General features: G+C 41.2%; 1 protein-coding gene across 1 annotated transcript in view; it reads right to left on the bottom strand.

The window, feature by feature from the left end:
* kcnq3 (potassium voltage-gated channel, KQT-like subfamily, member 3) overlaps positions 1-17,925 on the bottom strand; it is a 269,851-nt gene that overhangs the window by 15,962 nt on the left and 235,964 nt on the right. The window contains exons 10-13 of the mRNA XM_039753985.1: positions 17,680-17,882; positions 12,789-12,894; positions 7,964-8,095; positions 3,220-3,315 (exon numbers count right to left, since the gene is read on the bottom strand). Coding sequence (XP_039609919.1) covers positions 3,220-3,315; positions 7,964-8,095; positions 12,789-12,894; positions 17,680-17,882 — 537 coding nt within the window. The remainder of the gene's footprint in view (positions 1-3,219; positions 3,316-7,963; positions 8,096-12,788; positions 12,895-17,679; positions 17,883-17,925) is intronic.

The following is a 17,925-nucleotide window of genomic DNA, read 5'->3' on the forward strand; positions in this document are numbered from 1 at the left end:
TTTATTAGCTTTATTAACTTGAAAGAATGTCATAATGGCACAGAGCACTTACAGTAGGTACAATCTCGTAAGTGGTCAAATTGCCAGCCTCGCATATTCAGAATTGTAAGCCTACTTTTGCCCACCCTTGTGAGTGTGTATATATATATATATATATATATATATATATATATATATATCTGTATCCAATGTCTGTCTGTATGTCTGTCCGCTTTTCATGAGAGAACTACTTATCAGATTCCTACTCTTTAGATCGAGATTTAAATTGAGTTTTTTCAATAATTTGCTTGAACACTCCAGTTAATTTTGCGACCTCTCTCATCATGCTAAGTATTATAGTTTGCTTGTAGGAGTGAAATATTTGCGCTAATCCGCGACAGAGGCTGTTTAGCTCTGACAGGAGAGCGTTCCCCACGTGGGGAGAAAAGCACATGGCCGTGATATCTCTGACAAGCAGCAGCTACTCTCTAAAACACATGGAGTTCTGATCTCTCTCTCAAAAACAACAAACGCTACTCCTTAACAATCTGTAGATGATAATGTCTGTTGAACAAACAGGTATCGCTAGCTAAGCGGAGGGGAGGTGCACTTCAACATTTGGTGAGACTTAAGACCAACTCGAACGCTCTCGGCCCACAGCCACTCTGTTGGATTTGCTTAAATGCATCGGTACCGCAAGCGAACTCTGGTACTTAGCGCGATGAGAGAAGTCGAAGTAGTTCTCTCGTGAAAAGCGGACATACAGACAGACAGAACGTGCTTGGACCACGAAATTTTTAAAACTGTTTCTTAACGAGCACTTATAGGCCAAGGGTAACCTACATTCCAAATTTCAAGTCCCAAGTCCTCATGGTTGAGGAGCTTTCGTGATGAGTGAGTCAGTGGTGTTTGGCTTTTATACATATTGTGGGAGATGGCCGGCTGTTCATCCCAGCCAACACCCCCAGGCAGCCAGATTGAACCCTTCCTGTAGCATGGAAGTGCCTCAGAGACCAGCAGGGAATCCTGGACAATGGATTTTCTATTCCCAACCCTGCTGGATACCGTGGGGCCTACCAGAGGACGCTGCAGGGAGGCTCAAGGACTTGCATATGTGCACTATAACCCGGGATGAAGAAGGAGAGTTTTATCCGACCCGAGAGTGCTAAGAAGTCACGTGGACAGGGGTTCAGGAGTACTTCCGGGTCATAGACTATAAAAGACTATGAGAATCCCCAGACGAGTGAGCTGAGCTGGGTGGAAGGGTGGCAACGCATCTGGGAGAGGAGAATTGTGCATTGATTAGTAATTTGATTGTGTTTATGAATATAGTGGAGTGGAGAGTGCTTGGAGCACGTTATTATAATAAAAACAATAATAATTGGACTTTTACCTGGTGTTTGGTGGGGTACCTGAGGGTTCAAGGGAGCGATAGCACCCCCTACTATCACAATATATATATATATATATATATATATATATATATATATATATATATATATATATATATATATATATATATATATATATATAATCTCCAGTTCAGTTAAATTTGATGGCTGCTGATCATGGAAAGCTTGCCTCAAATCATCTCATAGATTTTCGATGATATTCAAGTCAGGGGACTGTGACGGCCATTCCAGAACATTGTACTTCTCCTCTGCATGAATGCCTTTGTAGATTTCCAACTGTGTTTTGGGTCATCGTCTTGTTTGAATATCCAACCCCTGCGTAACTTCAACTTTGTGACTGATGCTTGAACATTATCCTGAAGAATTTGTTGATATTGGGTTGAATTCATCCGACCCTCGACTTTAACAAGGGCCCCAGTCCCCGAACTGGCCACACAGCCCCACAGCCTGATGGAACCTCCACCAAATTTGACAGGAGGTAGCAGGTGTTTATCTTGGAATGCGGTGTTCTTCTTCCACCACTCAAAGAGCTTTTTGTTCTGACCAAATAACTCCATATTTGTCTCATCAGTCCAAAGCACTTTGTTCCAAAATGAATCTGGCTTGTCTAAATGAGCATTTGATACAACAAGTGACTCTGTTTGTGGCGTGAGTGCAGAAAGGGCTTCTTTCTCATCACCCTGCCATACAGATGTGCTGAATTGTAGAACGATGTACAGATACACCATCTGGAGTGAGATGTTCTTGCAGATCTTTGGAGGTGATCTGTGGGTTGTCTGTAACCATTCTCACAATCCTGCCTCTTCATATGCCACTCTTGTATTTTTCTTGGCCTGCCAGACCTGCTGGGTTTAACAGCAACTGTGCCTGTGGCCTTCCATTTCCTGATTCCATTCCTTACAGTTGAAACTGACAGTTTAAACCTCTGAGATGGCTTTTTGTAGCCTTCCCCTAAACCAGGAGACTCAACAATCTTTGTTTTCAGATCTTTGGAGAGTTGCTTTGAGGATCCCATGCTGTCTGTCACTCTTCAGAGGAGAGTCAAAGGGAAGGAAGCACAACTTGCAATTGACCACCTTAAATACCTTTGACCGCTCATGACTGGACACTCCTGTCTATGAAGTTCAAGGCTTGACGAGCTCATCCAACCAAGTAATCAGCATTGAGCAGTGACAGGCATTCAAATCAGCACAATGACAAGGGGACCCACATTTGTGCACAGCCAGTTTTTCACATTTGGTTTAATTTCATACAACTAAATACTGCATCACTAAAAATCTTTGTTCAGAAAACACCGCATTACTCAGATGTTCCTAGGAAATGAAAGACATACCACTGGTATCTTTTTTGTTGAAACGAGAGTCAATAATTATGCAGGCTGAGAGGAGTTCCCAAACTTTTTCATATGACTGTATACACACACTGTAGATATAAAAGCATTTTCCAAGCTTACACCTTTTCACTATTCAGATTGTAGGATCCCTTCATACAACGTAATTTCTGTAAGAAAGCAGCAAGCATTACAGAAGGTTTCGATCTCGCACTTTGGAATTTTTTGGAAGCTTAGGAACAACTTTTTGTTGAATTTCTTGCTCATGTGGTTTCAGAACCTTTTATTAAAGCTCACACTGTGCTCAAGATACACATTCCAGTCAGTGAGGATGACCTGAATGCGCGACATCGCTGGAGACGATTGTAGTGCAGAAAATGTCAAATGGCCCTGCTCAAAACGTCCGCACTGCAATATTAAAATTAGGTGGACAAACCTATTGGAATTCAATGAATTTATTACTATTAGTTGAAAAATGAAAAAAAAAACATAAAAAACCTTGGAGATTGTTGTGAGGGGTACACAAAAGGTCCTTTTTGGGGCTTCTTGTGTTTCGGAGTTGACGGTGGTCCAGGAGCCAGGATCATATCTATTCTGAAAGGGACAAAAAATATTAATGAAAAAGAAATTCTCCTAATATACCATGTTGAGTTTCCAGATGTTTCAATGGGTTGTGTTGCTAAACAAATGAGACTGACATTTCAAAGGTGCATTTGAAGGGACCTTTTATTCAACATGATTTAAATAACACATGGAAAAGGTAAATTCTCAGCAAAGTAATATACTGGAGGAGACTACAGTTAAACACACAAAAAGAAAAATAAAGCGGAGAGGCAGCCACAGGAGATCCATTTCCATCACCCACACAACTCCCTGCAATCCCAAATATTTACATGAGCTGCAGTCGAAACTGGCAGCCTCAACCCTACCATAAGTATCATTTATATTTTTGAAACAGCTTCCATGTTGCAGAACAAACTCCATAAGCAATAATTTGTTTGCATTTATATCTCAATTTTTTAATAAATAAATGATATTATTATGGTGTTATACACAGAATTACACTGGAATTATAAATATTTAGACTGATACCTAAAGCTTAATAATGTGTGCTTGTCGAATGTGCAAATCCACACCATTAAACATTCAGAACCTCTGCCGAATTTTATACGGATTCCTCATTTGCTGAGGAGAAGACCACAGGCTGCCTTTATGTCTGGAAAATTCCACCCCTTGAGATCTTAGTGTCCACACCTGCACTTTACTCAGGAAGTGCCCCTGGGAGACTGCTGTGCCATGGACTCACCCTACAGCAGGGGTGCCCAATGCGTCGATCGTGATCTACCGGTAGATCGCAAAGGTAGTGCAGATAGACCGCATTGCATTCAAAAAAAATCATATATCCTCCCTACGGCATTTGCCACTTGAGTGACATACAGGGCGGCCAGTCTGAGATCTCTTTTCTTTGGTCATCCCGCACGCACAATCAAACACACGAGCTACTGCAAAACTCCTGGCTGTGATCTAGTTAGCCTTCCAATTTATATCGACTAAAGAAGGGGTTTAAAGAAAATTTGTTTGGGGAGGGTATGGGCTGGATGTGGAATTGGAAGAGGATTTTTTTCTCTCACAATGTCACAATCGAAGTGCATTTGTCTGATCTGTCAATCTATCATTGCTATTCTAAAGAAGGAAAATGTGGAAAAGCATTTTCGAACTGTTCATAAAAACTACGAAACTGACGTCCTTCCAAAAAGCGATCTGAGAAAGAGAAAGGAGAGGAAACTAACATCGCAGATAATCGGACAGCCGTCATTTTTCACTCGGTTGAATTCAAAAGCTCCTTGACTGCATTATTTGGCTCTACTTATTTATACGAGTCAGCCTTATCCCACATGACGATTACTATATCCAAATACTGTAGTGACCATAAATGTATTGAATTGTTATTGTGCTATAAAGGTTATTCAGTTATGCAAGGTATGACAACATATATTTTATGTATAAAGTATACTCAGTATATACTGTGTATATATACTGTATATATATATATACACTCACCTAAAGGATTATTAGGACCACCACACTAATACGGTGTTTGACCCCCTTTCGCCTTCAGAACTGCCTTAATTCTACGTGGCATTGATTCAACAAGGTGCTGAAAGCATTCTTTAGAAATGTTGGCCCATATTGATAGGATAGCATCTTGCAGTTGATGGAGATTTGTGGGATGCACATCCAGGGCACGAAGCTCCCGTTCCACCACATCCCAAAGATGCTCTATTGGGTTGAGATCTGGTGACTGTGGGGGCCATTTTAGTACAGTGAACTCATTGTCATGTTCAAGAAACCAATTTGAAATGATTCGAGCTTTGTGACATGGTGCATTATCCTGCTGGAAGTAGCCATCAGAGGATGGGTACATGGTGGTCATGAAGGGATGGACATGGTCACAAACAATGCTCAGGTAGCCCGTGGCATTTAAACGATGCCCAATTGGCACTAAGGGGCCTAAAGTGTGCCAAGAAAACATCCCCCACACCATTACACCACCACCACCACCAGCCTGCACAGTGGTAACAAGGCATGATGGATCCATGTTCTCATTCTGTTTACTCTACCATTTGAATGTCTCAACAGAAATCGAGACTCATCAGACCAGGCAACATTTTTCCAGTCTTCAACTGTCCAATTTTGGTGAGCTCGTGCAAATTGTAGCCTCTTTTTCCTATTTGTAGTGGAGATGAGTGGTACCCGGTGGGGTCTTCTGCTGTTGTAGCCCATCCGCCTCAAGGTTGTGCGTGTTGTGGCTTCACAAATGCTTTGCTGCATACCTCGGTTGTAACGAGTGGTTATTTCAGTCAAAGTTGCTCTTCTATCAGCTTGAATCAGTCGGCCCATTCATTCTCCTCTGACCTCTAGCATCAACAAGGCATTTTCGCCCACAGGACTGCCGCATACTGGATGTTTTTCCCTTTTCACACCATTCTTTGTAAACCCTAGAAATGGTTGTGCGTGAAAATCCCAGTAACTGAGCAGATTGTGAAATACTCAGACCGGCCCGTCTGGCACCAACAACCATGCCACGCTCAGAATTGCTTCAATCACCTTTCTTTCCCATTCTGACTTTCAGTTTGGAGTTCAGGAGATTGTCTTGACCAGGACCACACCCCTAAATGCATTGAAGCAACTGCCATGTGATTGGTTGATTAGATAATTGCATTAATGAGAAATTGAACAGGTGTTCCTAATAATCCTTTAGGTGAGTGTATATATATATATATATATATATATATATATATATATATATATATATATATATATATATATATATATTGCATTTTTAATGTAGGTAGATCATTTTGACCTCGTCATTTTAGAAGTAGCTCACAAGCCAAAAAAAGTGTGGGCACCACTGTCCTACAGATATCCCAGTTTACACATTTTTTTAGGCACGATATCAACACCAAAGCAGCATCTACAATATATACTTGTGGATAAGTCGGGACTTGATTTTATCGTATAATTTCCGGTATTTTATAATTTCGGTCGTATAAGTCGAATGTGGAAAACATTTGCTATTGGTCCAAGAGATTATGATATGCTAACGTCCGCCTGAGACAGTAACCACGGAGTACACAGCCTTTTTATTTCCTATGTATTGTGCCTACGTGACCACACGGTAATACCCGAACTATTCCGAAGCGATGTTTGCACTGATTTTTGTTTTTTGGTATCTCACACCCTCATACACCTTTATCGTAACAGCATCTCTCATCTACAATGGAGCGTTCGATCAGAAGAAAATATGAAGCTGGTTGTAAATTAAAAGTCATCGACGTGACGAAAGAAATTGGTGACTGCGCTGCGGCAACAAAATTTGATGTGTCCGAGAAACTGGTGTGAGATTGAAGAAAATGTAAAAAAAACATATTTAAGTGTCATATTTCTGAACAGGCGTATAAGTCAGAGTCTGAGTTTATAGGTTTCAGGACTTGTGAGTATATATGGTAAATAAAATTTCTTGTTTTTTCTTGAAAACATGAAGAATATAATAAAGAACGGGGAGAAAATATTCAGTAAAAGGGCCGAGATATACTTGATGCTCAGAACATTTTCGCACACGCATCGTGGCTGCCATATGTTCCCAGCGCTCTTTTGACGGTTCCTCTGAGCACAGTATCAGAATTTAACGTAATGTGTGCACAAATTCGAGACAGATATCCCTGGAAAACGGAAAATGTCCGAGAGAAGAAGTGGGGATTCGGCCGGTACAAGATAACGCGTGTGACGGCAAGCCAACATGATCAATATGCGTGCTTCTAAATTTGATGAGCGGTTCGATGCGATGAAGCAAATCAGCATACTTAAAATCTGGGATGCGAAAGTTATCCTGGTGCTTTTCTTCATTCGTGTCTCACATAGGAACAACAAGCGTCACATAGTCCATCATCGTAATGACGAGATACATCTCACATACCGTCTTCTGTGTCGCCATCTTTTTTTTGCAATTTAGCAACAGTATCAGAATGCAAAGAATTTTGATCTTCAACTCACAACACAGCAAAACCAGATGTTGGGTTCTCACTGTGATGATTTTTCACACTGCCGCCTAGTGGAATCTTCCAGATTTATATAAAGTATGTGTGCAAATATAGAGAATGCACTGCTTACACAGCATCAGTGTACGTGTCACGTAGTGTCAAGTATATCCCAGCCCTAACCCTAACCCACTCATTGGTTTTGATTAGACTTCTTATTTTATGAAGGTACATTTTCACAGTTTACAAAGACTCAGTCTGGGACAATTATTTCAATTTGTGCTGCTAGCACTAAAACTCAATCTACTCCTCTGCCATGGCGAGCACCCTCAATGCAGCCTTTTGTCTCCATCATCCAGTTGAGCTTAAACCACTCTGATTTGCCCCGTTCCATATTCTTGAATAAAAGGTCTGGATGTTTGAAATGTAACCCTTAAAAATGTTCATCCACTCTATAGGAGAACTCATTTGACATTTTTCATTAAAATAAAATTCTGCAACATCCATCAATTCATCCATTATCCAACCCACTATTTCCTAACTAAAGGGTCACGGGTGTGCACTGGAGCCAATCCCAGCCAACACAGGGCGCAAGGCAGGAAACAAACCCTGGGCAGGGCACCAGCCCACCGCAGGGCACGCACACACCAAGCACACACTAGGGACAACATTTTTGACAGAAATTTGAAATGTACTTTTACCTTGTCTGGAGGTATTTGATTCTAGAAAGCATGTCAAGGTGCCCCGCTGAGTACTGCTCTATCACATCCTTCACATCGTAAGGCCTCAAGGTCTCTTTGAATCTCTTTTTGTTTAGAAGAAACTTCAAAATTCTGTTGAATGGAAAGAGTAAACACATTCAAAATTGAAAAAAGAATAGGGTCAGGTCAGGTCGGATTGGGGGGGGCATGCATTGGTGTATTGCTGCACCCACCACACGACAAAGCAGCTTGGAACCCTGGTTGGTAAAAGGGCAGACACACAGTCCAATCTCACCCACTGGAAATGACCCTCCATCTGCCACAGCCAGGTGTTATGTGGGTGTCCCTTTGGCCTGGTCCAGCAACTCAGGTCCTCAATAGAGAGGATTCTGTGAGTCAGATCACCCTTGGTCAGTCTGACGCTCCCTCACAATGCAGGTCATGTGCCTCATTCGGGACTCCATGAGCAACACAAAGTCAAACCAGCAGTACCCAAGGATTCTCTGAAGAGACACAATACCTAAGGAGTCCAGTCTTCGTCTTAGGTCACTGGATAGCGTCCATGTCTCGCAACCATATAACAAGACAGGAAGCACCAGGACTCTAAATCTCTCTAGAGATTTTGGGAGCACCACACAGAGACCTCATAACCCCCCAGGTTCTCCCAATCCATCTACTGACTTCATAGGAAGAGTCACCAGAGTCACATGAATGTCACTGCCGAGGTAAGTAAACCTCTCGACCAGGTCGACACTCTCTCCGCAGACAAACACACTGCTGATGGCCATGAGGTCTTTAAAGGCCTGGATGTTGTATTTTATCCAGGACACTCGCAAGCCCAGACACTCAGACTCCTCTCTCAGTCTCTCGAGAGGCCCGATCAGAGCCTACCTTGACTCCGCAAAGATCACAGCATCCTCGGCAAAGTCAAGATCAGCGAATCTTTCTTCACCAACAGACGCCCCACAATAAAACACTAAAGTCTGTGTGTCCTATCACTCTGAGCAATTTGATTGGTCAGGTTGGCTTTGGTGTGATTGGTCAGTTTGGCTTTAGTGACCCAACGAAAGAGGAAGTGAGATTGGGAGACTCACGAGGAGGGGCATGGGAGAAAGACATCTCAAGAGTCTGAGAAGTATGGAGGATTTATAAGTTGCAGTAATGTAATCTCTGCCCAAATCAAAATGAAACATATTGTATTAGCTAGCCGCAGGTTGTGAAAGGCCTGTATTTCTTACTTTACTTAATGCATGGGGAAGTCTCCTTTCTCACCAACCCTAGATCAGGAATGTGAGAAGTGATTTAGAGCATACAGAGGGAAGGTGCCCCTTAGGGACAGGTGGTAACTATGCTTTGCTTTTAAGAATAATGGTATTGGTCCAAGAAAATAGAAGAACCCACAATTATCTCTGAAATAACTTGAAACTGAAAAAAAGTCATTGGCTCCCATCATTGTTTAGTTCGTATTTAACAAAAATCAGACTTTGCTTTAGATTTTGGATTCAACAGAATGTTTCAAACAAGAAACCCAATGAAAATGGCATGGACGAAGATGACAAGAGCCTTGTTTTCACATTTTGATGTAAAACCTTTTAAGAGTTTGCAATCCCTGCCAACAAATCATTCCATGAGACCTCTGCACCTGTCCACTGGTCATTTGGCCCACTCGTCCTGAGCAATCTGCTCCAGCTGTGTCCGTTGTGAAGGGTGGTCTTCTTCAGACTGCATGTATCAGTTCTGTCCATAGGTTTCAAATCAGGGCAACTACAGTTAGGTCCATAAATATTTGAACAGAGACAACTTTTTTCTCATTTTGGTTCTGTACATTAATACCACAATGAATTTTAAATGAAACAACTCAGATGCAGTTGAAGTGCAGACTTTCAGCTTTAATTCAGTCGGGTGAACAAAACGATTGCATAAAAATGTGAGGCAACTAAAGTATTTTTTAACACAATCCTTTCATTTCAGGGCCTCAAACGTAATCAGACAAATTAAATAACTGGAAATAAAATGTTCATTTCTAATACTTGGTTGAAAACCCTTTACTGGCAATGCCAGCCTGAAGACTTGAACTCCCGGACATCACCAGATGTTGGGTTTCCTCCTTTTTAATGCTCTGCCAGGCCTTTACTTTCAGTTGCTGTTTGTTTGTCGGCCTTTCTGTCTGAAGTTTAGTCTTCAACAAGTGAAATGCCTGTTCAGTTGGGTTAAGATCAGGTGACTGACTTGGCCATTCAAGAATTGTCCACTTCTTTGCTTTCATAAACTCCTGGGTTGCTTTGGCTGTATGTTTTGGGTCATTGTCCATCTGTATCATGAAACGCCGCCCAATCAATTTGACGCATTTAGCTGGATTTGAGCAGACAGTATGTCTCTGAACACCTCAGAATTCATTCGGCTGCTTCTGTCCTGTGTCACATCATCAATAAACACGAGTGTCCCAGTGCCACTGGCAGCCATCACACTGCCTGACTCCACCGTGTTTTACAGATGATGTGCTATGCTTTGGATAATGAGCTGTTCCACGCCTTCTCCATACTTTTTTCTTGCCATCATTCTGGTAGAGGTTGATCTTGGTTTCATCTGTCCAAAGAATGTTTTTCCAGAACTGTGCTGGCTTTTTAGATGTTCTTTAGCAAAGTCCAATCTAGCCTTTCTATTCTTGAGGCTTATGAGTGGCTTGCACCTTGCAGTGCACCCTCTGTATTTACTTTCATGCAGTCTTCTCTTTATGGTAGACTTGGATATCGATACGACCAAGCCCTGGAGAGTGTTGTTCACTTGGTTGGCTGTTGTGAAGGGGTTTCTCTTCACCATGGAAATGATTCTGTGATCATCCACCACTGTTGTCTTCCGTGGACGTCCAGGTCTTTTGTGTTGCTGAGTTCACCAGTGCTTGCTTTCTTTCTCAGGATGTACCAAACTGGAGATTTGGCCACTCGTAATATTGTAGCAATTTCTCGGATGGGTTTTTTTCTGTTTTCGCAGCGTAATGATGGCTTCTGTCACCTGCATGGAGAGCTCCTTTGACCGCATGTTGCCTGTTCACAGCAAAATCTTCCACATGAAGCACCACATCTCAAATCAACTCCAGGCCTTTTATCTACTTAACTGATAAGACATAACGACGGACTTGAACACACCTGCCATGAAATAGCCTTTGAGTCAATTGGCCAATTACTTCTGAGTCCCTGAAATGAAGGGATTGTGTTTAAAAATACTTTAGTTGCCTCACATTTTTATGCAATCGTTTTGTTCAACCCACTGAATTAAAGCTGAAAGTCTGCACTTCAACTGCATCTGAGTTGTTTCATTTAAAATTCATTGTGGTAATGTACAGAACTAAAATTAGAAAAAAGTTGTCTCTGTCCAAACATTTATGGACCTAACTGTATAAGGTCACTTCAGAAGAGTCCAATGTTATGCTCTTGGGGGCTTTTCACTGTGTTTTGCCTCATTATCCTGTTGGAGGGTCCATGACACTGGGCGAGACGTTTCTCCACAACGTCTCGATAGTCTTGACATTTCGTCGTTTCCTGCGCAGACTCAAGGCATCCCCTTCCAGATGCAGTACAGCACTCCAAAACGTCTCCAAGCCTCCTCCGATGTTTAACAGTAGGTCTGATGGTCTTTTCATTGAAAGCTTGACTTTTAATTGTTAATCTGTGGACATAGAGCTGATGTGACTTGCCATAAAAGCTCCACTTTTGTCTCATCTGTGGCTTCTCAATACACATTTTAGCAAATTCCATTCTGGCTTTTGTAAGTGTAGTCCTCCTGGGTCTTCTTCCATTGAGCTTACTGGAAGTATATAAAGTAGAAAGAGTAATGGCCCCAGGACGGAACCCTGAGGGACACCACGCGACACACAGGTGAGGTAGAGGATTTATATCGGCCAAGTGTGACAAACTGCTGCACTTAAGTCAAGAAGGAAGAGACAATGAAGTGGAGCATAGTCTGCAGAGCGGAGAAGATCATTAACTACACGGAGAAGAGCTGTCTCAGTGCTGTGCTGTGTGAGAAAGCCGGACTGAAAAGGCTCATAGAGTGTATTGTCTAGAAGAAAAGCATGGAGTTGTGTAGCAAGCACACGTTCCATCACCTTAGCCAAAAAGTGGAGATTAGAGATAGGCCTGTAACTGGAGAGAGAAAGGAAGGATTTTTAAGAACTGGGGTAACTGCAGCAGTTTTGAGGGCAGTAGGAACAGAACTTGAAATGAAATATGCATTGTTTGGAGATGATTGGTGACTTGTATGATATGAATTCAAGAAAACAGTGAGTTTGAAAAATCACTCACATCTAATGATTTCGGATCTTCTCTGGGGGTCCCAACAAATGTATGCAGGCAATTTTAGAAGATCTTTGTAGAATAAGCCATACTTGATCTCTTATCGCACTTGCTTTGCTTTACTTGATGGCACCTCAAAGACATGCAGGTACACAGAGGACAACTGCTTTGCATTTCATCATGGCACATCTTCAATGAATGGTAAGGGGACCAACTCCTTTGACCACATCTGGTTTGTGAAGCTTCAACTGAGATTACCAGCAGATGAGTTTCTTATAAAGCACAGCATTGCCCGTAGTTAGATCAGTCCCATGTTAAATCACATTCATACCTCACATGATCCACTCCAGGGTTTGCCCGGTTTTCATCCACCCTCGAGTACAATTGGTGTGTCCACATCTACCTAAACAAAATGGGACTATGGGGGAAATAAGTTTCAAAATGAAATAGGTGTGAAATGGTGACCTGGTTCACGTGTGGACAGCACGAGTTCTTAAAGACCCCCCAATACATAGGAGACAGGCTGATCCTACCTGACCGCCCTGATTACGCCTTTAAGTGTTGGGATGCTCTCCTCCATCAGTATGTCACTGGGAAAGCCCTTTTCTTCAGTCCCCGGATCTGCTAGTGCGCCAGCATCTGTGGAAAAGGAAAGATTGGAGATGTAAATGACAGTAGATGTCTAGAATCTCCTAGAATCCTCTTCTTCACACACTGGCAAAAGAAATACATCTGGAAGAAACATAAAGCGTCATCAACAATTAAAAAAGCCGACTAGCCACTATAAACGAGACATGCTGACAGTGGGCTCAGAACGTATTCAGGCCCTTTCACTTTCTACACACTTTACTGTGTTGTAGATTTCATTTTAAGCGGACACATTAGCCATTTTGTCCATCACTCTACAATCAATAGCCATCAACAATAAAGTGAAAACGTTTTCAGAAAGGTTTACAAACGTAAAACATATCAAAATATAAAATCTCTCATGTATACTTGTATGCATGGCATACCCTATGGCAGTAATTCCAGCTTTGACTCTTTTTGGGTGTGTCTCTGCGTGCTTGGCACACCTGGATTTGGGCAGTTTATCTCATTTTTCCTGCCAGATCAACTCAAACTCTGTTAGATTGGATGGGAAGCATCTGTGAACTGCCATCTTCAGGACTCACCACAGATGCATTATGTTTTCCATATCTGTCTATCTATCAGTGTTTTATTATATAGTGCCTTTCTCATCTATCTATATAGTGCCTTTCATACCTATATACGAGTATCTACTATATAGTGCATTTCATATGTATCTATCTATCTGTCATTATATAGTGCCTTTCATATCTGTCTATTATATAGTGCCTTTCGTAGCTGTCTATCTATCCATCTATCATTATATAGTGCCTTTAACATCTGTCTATGTATAGTGCCTTTCATAACTATTAATTATATATTGCCTTTCATATCTATCTATCATTATAGTGCCTTTCATATCTATTTATTTATCATTATTTCATGCCTTCACATGTCTATTATATAGTGCCTTTCACATCAATCTATCTATCTATATAGTGCCATTCATATCTATATATATATATCATTATATAGTGCCTTCAAATATGTCTATTATATAGTGCATTTCACATCAATCTATCTATCTATATACTGCCATTCATATCTATATATATATCTATCATTATATAGTGCCTTTCCATCCATCCATCCATTTTCCAACCCGCTGAACCCGAATACAGGGTCACGGGGGTCTGCTGGAGCCAATCCCAGCCAACACAGGGCACAAGGCAGGAACCAATCCTGGGCAGGGTACCAACCCACCGCAGTAGTGCCTTTCATAACTATTAATTATATAGTGCCTTTCATATCTATCTATTTATCTATCATTATATAGTGCCTTCACATATGTCTATTATATAGTGCTTTTCACATCAATCTATCTATCTATAGAGTGCCATTCATATCTATATATATCTGTCATTATATAGTGCCTTTCATATCTGTCTATTATATAGTGATATTCATATCTGCCTATCTATCTATTATATAGTGCCTTTCATATTTTTCTATCATTATATAGTGCCTTTCACATCTATCTATCTATAGGGTGGTCCATATCTAATTATTCAATTTTCATTACGCTATAACTTCTTACATATAACATCAACCGAAAAATCCCGGACCATCGAGAAGCGAATTGATGACATGAAGAATCATCTTCGTGTCGAACTGGAATCGTCCCCGCATAAATCAAAGTCATCCAGACGATCTGGATCTGCATAATTAGTTTTGGAACACCCTCTATCTATCTATCTATCTATCTATCTATCTATCTATCTATCTATCTATCTATCTATCTATCTATAATATAGTGCCTTTCACATCTATCTATCTATCTATCTATCTATCTATCTATCTATCTATCTATCTATTATATAGTGCCTTTCACATCTATCTATCTATTATATAGTGTCTTTCACATCTATCTATCTATCTATCTGTCTATCTATAATATAGTGCCTTTCACATCTATCTATCTATTATATAGTGCCTTTCATATCTATCTATCTATCTATCTATCTATCTATCTATCTATCTATCTATCTATCTATCTATCTATCTATCTATTACATGTGCAGGTATGAGTGATTATGTTAGTGTAAAGAAGTGCACCCTGAAATGCACTTCTACCTACTATGGGACTGAGTCCTGTCTTGCTTCACGTCTTGCCGAATGTCGCCACTGGCTTCCCATGATCCTGTTTTGGATAAGTGGTTAAGAAACTGGATGGCTCTACAAATAATCAGGAGGATAAGCTGAGGACTTTGTTTGGTTTCTGACAGGATGCAGCTTTGCCTCGCCCGCTGTATCCCCCAGCTGCTATCGTAGGTCAGCCTTCTCTGATCACTGAGGACTGTGGTCATGGCACACTGAGCAGGGCTGCCTTCCCTCTGTGTTGAAAGGAGGGATTTCAGGGGGCAGATGAGATCGGTCAAGAGGAGAGCAGAGGTCAGAGACCCTTGCTTTAAGATAAGAGTTCTTTAATATCCACTAGACAGGTAAATGGAAGTCAAAAACAATCATTTATATTGTTAAGTTTATCTAAAAAGACAAGAGCAAAGATCAAAATTCAAGGAGCAAAAAAAAAAAAAAAAAAATTGAACTATTGTTTAAAAGAGCAGCTTTGGACAATTGAATGGCTTTTTTTTAAGTTCTTTGTGGCAAAGTGAGAGATATTTTCTTCAGGTCTGTATTCCTACCAGCTCAAAATTTAAAGATTAAATGTCATTAGCATGTAATGTACAATTACTGTCACACAGAAATGATGCCAAGGAAGCTAAAATATCCAAAATGCCCATGTATTTGACAAAAATATAAAAAAAAAACACGTGGAATGGTAAATAGTGACACAAGTTCAAAAATAGTGCAGCACTCAGGTGTGGAGTCACTGTATTGCATGACGGACAGAGGGTTTTGTGGGCAAAAAGGCTTTGTCACCAGGATTGGGCAAAAGGGTGAAAACTGCCCTGAGCAGGATTCTCAGAGGCCGCTCCCTGTCACATACTCACTCACTCACACACACACACACAGCCGCCATATTCACACACAGTGACTAATTGCAGGTGGCCATTAACATGACCTAAATTAACAAAAAAAAAGTACATTGTAATTTTGATGAAATGGGATATGCAAAGTTAGTCAGTCATGAAAAAACGTTAGGGAATAACAGAAGTGACGGGCAAACTTTATTACAGCAAGAGACCATTATGGATACCAGGTGGCACTCTGCTGAAAAATTAGGCGATGACCAGACACTCAGAGTTTGAAACTGGAACACTGTGTAGCAGGTATCACCATCATCTTCGTCTTCTTCACTTTCATTCTGTTCTATTTCTTTTATTTCTTCTTCTTCTATTTCTGTTATTTTGACTTCTTCTTTCATTTCTCCTTTTTCTTGATCTTCTTTTATTTCTTCTGTTTCTTCCTCCTTCTTTTAATATATGCATATATACAGTATGTATAGTCAGTCAGTCATTTTCCAACCTGCTATATCCTAACACAGGGTCACGGGGGTCTGCTAGAGCCAATCTCAACCAGCACAGGGCGCAAGGCAGGAACAAACACCGGGCAGGGCGCCAGCCCACCGCAGGGCACACACACACACACTCACTAAGCACAATTTAGGATTAACCTGCATGTGCTTGGACTCTGGGAGGAAACCCTAGCAGACACATGGAGAACATGCAAACTCCACGCAGGAGGTGAACCCGGGTCTCCTTACTGTGAGGCAGCAGCGCTACCTACTGCGCCACCATATATATAAGTCAATGTATGTGTGTGTGTGTGTATGTATGTTCCAGAATGGCTGGAGCGATTTTCACGAAACTCGGTACGCATGTTTCTCATTGGTTGACTAAAAATACTGTAGGGTGATATCAACCCTAACCCACCGCCTCCTGTGCATGATCCTGCACTCTTGTATGCTTGTTATCCTCCAGTTGACACTCGGAACGACCACCAGAGGGCGACCTGGAGGTGACTGCCAGCATTCTGTATGTTTGAGTGCCACCGCCGCCCGCCTGTTGCTTTTGCAATTAAATCGAGTTGGCCAGTTCCAAGCGTCAGCTGGATGATAACATACATACAAGACCGCAAGACAAGCACATTAGTGAGTCTTCATTGTTTGTTAATTGATTTTTATTTTTAACGTTATGTTTTTTTAAATTATATTTTTCTCAAACAATTTAAAAAAAAAAAACACTTTATTTTCCTCCCGGGCAATGCTGGGTATTTCAGTTAGTTTCTTCTATGTCTTCTTCTTCCTTTTACGTAACGTGTCTTTGTTTCAGAGGTTTCAGTGTGATTTTCTACCGCCCGATGTAGCAGGTATGCTCACTCATAGAGCTAATCTTCATTTGTTTAATGGCTGCTTTAATTCATCATCATCATCATCATCATCCACATCATCAAAGGTGGATCAGATCAAGGGACTAAAACCCACTTTTCACAAATGAACACTTAGGATTCTTCACAGTGGTTGATGTGGGAACAAATAACTGCCGGTCCTTTTGTCTGCTTCTTGGTGGTCCTCACGATGCTGTTCAAATTTAACACAAGCTTTCCCAGTTGGAGTTTTGACCGCTGTAGGCTGCAGTACGGGGCGTGAGTGAGTCACAAACACCCAACACAGTCTCACCAACGCAATAAAAGTATTTTTTTAGTTTACAGTAAACACCACCTTACAGGTTTCTTCTCCTTCCAGGACACCAAGCCAACAAATCTTTTCCTTTTCTCTTTTTCTCCTCCACTTCTCCCAGGTGAGTTTTCCCCGACTCCGCGCCATTAAGAAGGAGAAGATACGTAAACCAGGGAATAACCTAAACAAGTGTAAACAAGTGAAAATAAAATCGATACCTTCAGAACTTTGTCGGAAAGCATACGCCTTCATCCGAAAGGCAGTCCGGAATCGCTCTCGATTGGTGAAACCTCCCGTCTTTGGTTCCCTCGAAGGACTTTCCTCGATGGCATCAGTACTCATGGGGGTAAAGAGCTTGCCCTTTATAGCAGTGGCGCGAGGATTGGGGAGACGCACGCGATCCAGGAGACTTAGTTTTTGGCTGTAAGAGCAAAAAGTCAAATTAAACACAAATTAAGTCAAAA

Source organism: Polypterus senegalus, chromosome 5, assembly GCF_016835505.1.
Source record: "Polypterus senegalus isolate Bchr_013 chromosome 5, ASM1683550v1, whole genome shotgun sequence".
In the NCBI taxonomy this organism is placed as follows: Eukaryota; Metazoa; Chordata; class Cladistia; order Polypteriformes; family Polypteridae; genus Polypterus; species Polypterus senegalus.